At 44.8% G+C, this 4378-nt stretch overlaps 1 protein-coding gene across 1 annotated transcript in view; it reads right to left on the reverse strand.

The window, feature by feature from the left end:
• Positions 1–1864: 1864 nt before the first annotated feature.
• LOC308175096 (acidic leucine-rich nuclear phosphoprotein 32 family member D-like) overlaps positions 1865–4378 on the reverse strand; it is a 9664-nt gene continuing 7150 nt past the window's right edge. Inside the window, exon 7 of the mRNA XM_080550817.1 lies at positions 1865–2237. Coding sequence (XP_080406943.1) covers positions 2125–2237 — 113 coding nt within the window. The 3' untranslated portion in view covers positions 1865–2124. The remainder of the gene's footprint in view (positions 2238–4378) is intronic.

Genomic DNA, 4378 nt, shown 5'->3' on the forward strand with positions numbered 1-4378 from the left:
ACTGACACGTTTGAACTGTCTGTCTGCTGCCACACTGGGCCAAGAACTAACACACAGCTACCCTCCACCCCCCTGGGACACACACATGGGGGGGAGGCTGGTGGAGGTAGAAATTGGAGGCTGGGCTCATTGTTATGCATTGATACCGTTCCTCATTCTGTTCCATGCATTACAATGCGCCCGTCCTCCGATTTCTACCTCCCCCAGCCTCCCCTGCTACTCACACAGCCTCCGGCTAATTATTAATTAATGAACAGGGTCGTACTCCTCAGTGTTGATGCTGTAGATTATCAGCCTCTTTGAGTCCCTGAGAAGCGCTTGTTGCAAAGCCTCACAAGCGGTGTTTGTGTCATTTGCAAAAAAAAACATTATTCCAACACATTTTCTTCTTTCTCTGTTCATATTTTTTTTATTGAAAACCCCTCGTAAGATGTTTACAGCACACAAAACGCTGAACACAAAAAACCTGTCACAACAGCCATGGATGGAAAATAATTGAGATTGAATGTGTAGAGTCAAAGTTTCTTTTTTTGTATTAAAACAAATGACAAACATTTTTCATTTTTAAAAAAACAAACAAATGAAGACACCAAACCATTAGAACTGAAACTATATACATGTCGCCTTACAAATAATAGATTGTTGCTCCTGCTGTGTAAAATATCAGTACAAGTATAAACTAACCTGCATCAATAGCGAGACAAAGGTAAAAAGGTTCTTCAGGATGCGATTCGACCCTACACCCAAGCAGTCTGACCTTAACATGCAGACCTGACAGCAGTGCGTTCAGCCACTCCTACCAGAGCATAAGCATTAGTAGTTGAGTTACAGTATCCCCAGGTTGTAAACGGAAATTAGTTTATAGAAGTTAAAACTGACTGAAAATATATACTTGTTATACATTTGTTATGGAAGGATATGGGTCAGGGCAAACCGCCGGGTTTGATTGAGAACAGAGACTACCCGCTCCGGTCCTAGAAAGTCCACAACCCCGTTTGAAATCCGAGTTCGGGTTCAGTTCTAGGGTCAGCCGCAGAGCCGCCCTCCCCTCTGCTACTGAAACTACCAGACGTCTACATCCTCCCCTCCCTCCCGCTGTTGAACCCCCCTCCCTCTCCTCACCCCTGTAAAACCCCTACCACTCCTACACTGTGAACCCCCCCTCCTCCCTCTCCTCACCCCTGTAAAACCCCTACCACTCCTACACTGTGAACCCCCCCTCCTCCCTCTCCTCACCCCTGTAAAACCCCTACCACTCCTACACTGTGAACCCCCCCTCCTCCCTCTCCTCACCCCTGTAAAACCCCTACCACTCCTACACTGTGAACCCCCCCTCCTCCCTCTCCTCACCCCTGTAAAACCCCTACCACTCCTAACACTGCGCTCAATGAACTAACGCGCCCTCCGCTACGCTAGCCTACGCTAGGGAGACTGACAGGACTGTGGTGGTGGTGAATGGAGTGTGATGCCTGGTACAAAAAGCAGGGGAGGAAGGGGACAGCCTCGGGCGGACATCGTTGACTAGAGGTACCTGGGGCCTCTTTCTAGCCAGGTATCCATGGCTACCTGAGCAGTGGGACGGCACTGTGCTGTGCCGTCCCGTAGGGGGCGCCCTTTCCTCGCCTCGGACATGACTCTGGGCCTTCAGTCCTGGCTTGGTGTGGGGACGTCACAGGGAAGTTTGTGGAACACAGAGGGCAAAGAGTGGACTACTTTTGTTTTTGCGGTTTTGCCAGTTTGCCAGCTTAAAATGACCTTTTAGATGAGACAGATGCAGCACCAACCACCCGCGGCCCCGCCCACCTGATGCCCCGCCCACCCGAAGCCCCGCCCACCCGAAGCCCCGCCCACAACCTGCCTCCAGCCATCCTTGTCCCTCTGCGCATTGATGAGATGTCGGGGTGGAAATTTAACATGGAATGATTACAAATGAATGTCAATAAAATCTCCTTGTATAGTATCTCATATATATATATAAATATATACGTATATAAATAAAATGAAACACAGCCTCTACAGTGATAACTAGTGTACAAAGAGAAACAATCTGAAAGATCACACTTTTTTTGTGGTTATTGTTCTACAGTTTCGATCTGGATCCGGAGGTTGGCGAGGGAGACGGACCTAGTCGTCGTCCTCATCATCGTCATCCTCCCCTTCGTCCTCTGGGACCCTCTTCCTCTTCTCCCCCTGGGCGACGCCCTCTTCCTCTTCTCCCCCTGGGCGACGCCCTGTTCCTGCAGACACACAAGCCAAGCCACAGGTCAGGTGTTGAATTGTGACCAAATACACACAAATAGGACGACATTTCCTATCAAGTCGACATTTTAACAAAATCTGACCCACAGGTAACATGGAGGTGGACTGACTGACTAAAAACGAATCTTTTTAATATTGCCTATTACATGACTGTATTATTTACTAAATGTATCTTTTAATGTTAGTTAATGAATCTATATATTTGCATATATTGTATATATTTAGTTTAAATCTTATAGTAATTCTTATATTATTTAGTTATTTTTGTTTAAGCACTTTGAGCTGCAACGTTTGCAGGAAAAGTGCTATACAGATAAAGGTTATTATTATTGTTATTATTATTATGTCCGACCCACCAAATGGTCTTAGAAACATCTGGATTCTGTTCAGTCTTTTTGCAGCAGCTCCTCTGTAGACTGAATCAGCCATTAGGCTAAGACACACGGAAATGACTAGCCTGGCTGTTTTTGTTGGTTGAGGGACAACCGGTTTGGTGGCATCATAACGTGTCTACCAACATCTACATGTATCTTTCTTTAATCTTCCCAGACAGTAATTGTAGTGTATTTATGAGTGATTAGGGGAGTATCTCATCATATCAGAGTTAATTTATGGTTCATATTTAAAGACATTCCGGCACCGGGGGAGGCTCATTGTCAGCCAGGGAACAGAAGGAGGAGGAATGTTACATGTGTTTCACACCGTTCCTCATTCCATTCCATGCATTTGATGCATTTATGAGGATAATGATTGATGATGATGATGATTTCTACCTCCGCCAGCCTCTCCTGGTGGGTGAGGTGCTGTCTCCACTGCTCTGTCTGTTTGTCAAAGGCGTAGTTCACCTATCCACTGGCTGTTTCACCCGCATCCACACAGCAACACAAAATGGCTTCAAACATCTCCATGGCTTACAGAGAGTCCACTCCAAGGGTGAATAAAATCGCCTAAACTATCAACATTCTAGACTGCCATTCATTCACCAAAAACACAGTTTTTTTCCAGAAATTACGATGCTCCATTTTGTAGCCAATCAGAGTGTTGTTGCACCACATAAAACACTTGGCACTCTAGCTGATGAGAGTTCCAGAATTCTTTGGCAGTTGGTGAGATAAACAAACTGAGTTGAACCGCCCGTAGGTAGAGAGTCACAGGTTACCTGGCGACCGTGTAGGGGATAGGGTTAGGGTTGGACTAGGGCCTTGTTAAAGTGTAGATGGCAGGCATGGACCGGTCCCAGACAAGAGGTTAAAGTTCTTGACTACGTTCGATGGGAGTCACACACAGATCAGTGTCCAATCAATACAAGTGTCACAGGGTCGTGGCACGGATCAATACAAGCCAACCCCTAAACCCCTAAAGAGCCAATGCTTCCCCACTAGATCATTACCGCACAAGTGATTGGATCCATGCTACATGTTCGTATGTCATCATATTGATCGGTGTACCTGGTCTACACAAATCATTAAAGCCATAATCAAGGACTGGCCCTCTGTGACATCAACATGGGAGATTTAAACACATGTTGAAGCTATAGAATGTTGAAGCTATAGAATGTTGAAGCTATAGAATGTAGAAGCTATCCGGTTGTTAAGTCGTGACGTGTTTCCGGGTCCAACGTTGGCTGAGGCGCTCTCTTCGAAATGCCGCAATAATAATAATAATAAATTATATTTATATAGCGCTTTTCCGAGGCTCAAATACCCTGACAATATGGTGAAACGGGAAAGTGCTGCTGTGTCCCTTGTTGTATGAATAGATCCAAGTCTAAAAAACGATTAAACTGTCATTCTACCGCTGTAGTACACTGGTATTCTGGTGCGGAGAATTTCTGGTTTGGACCCGGAAATTGCAAAACGTCACGTTTGACGTCAGACTTAACAACCGAATAGGATGTAGAAACTATTGAATGTATCCTGTGGTTTGTAAACATTTTCTAAAATAGCCTTATATTTTGGATTATGACGGGTTGTGATGGTATAAGACAGTTGTAATAAACTCACAGGGCATTTAAGTAATATAATAATCAATGGGCATATGTATCATAAATCTATATATACAAAACGGTTTCACGAATTACGGATTATGGCTTTAATAATTGTGTGTCAGAAAATCCTAT

This window comes from Nansenia antarctica, assembly GCF_963989245.1.
Source record: "Nansenia antarctica genome assembly, contig: SCAFFOLD_249, whole genome shotgun sequence".
NCBI classification, from domain to species: Eukaryota; Metazoa; Chordata; class Actinopteri; order Argentiniformes; family Microstomatidae; genus Nansenia; species Nansenia antarctica.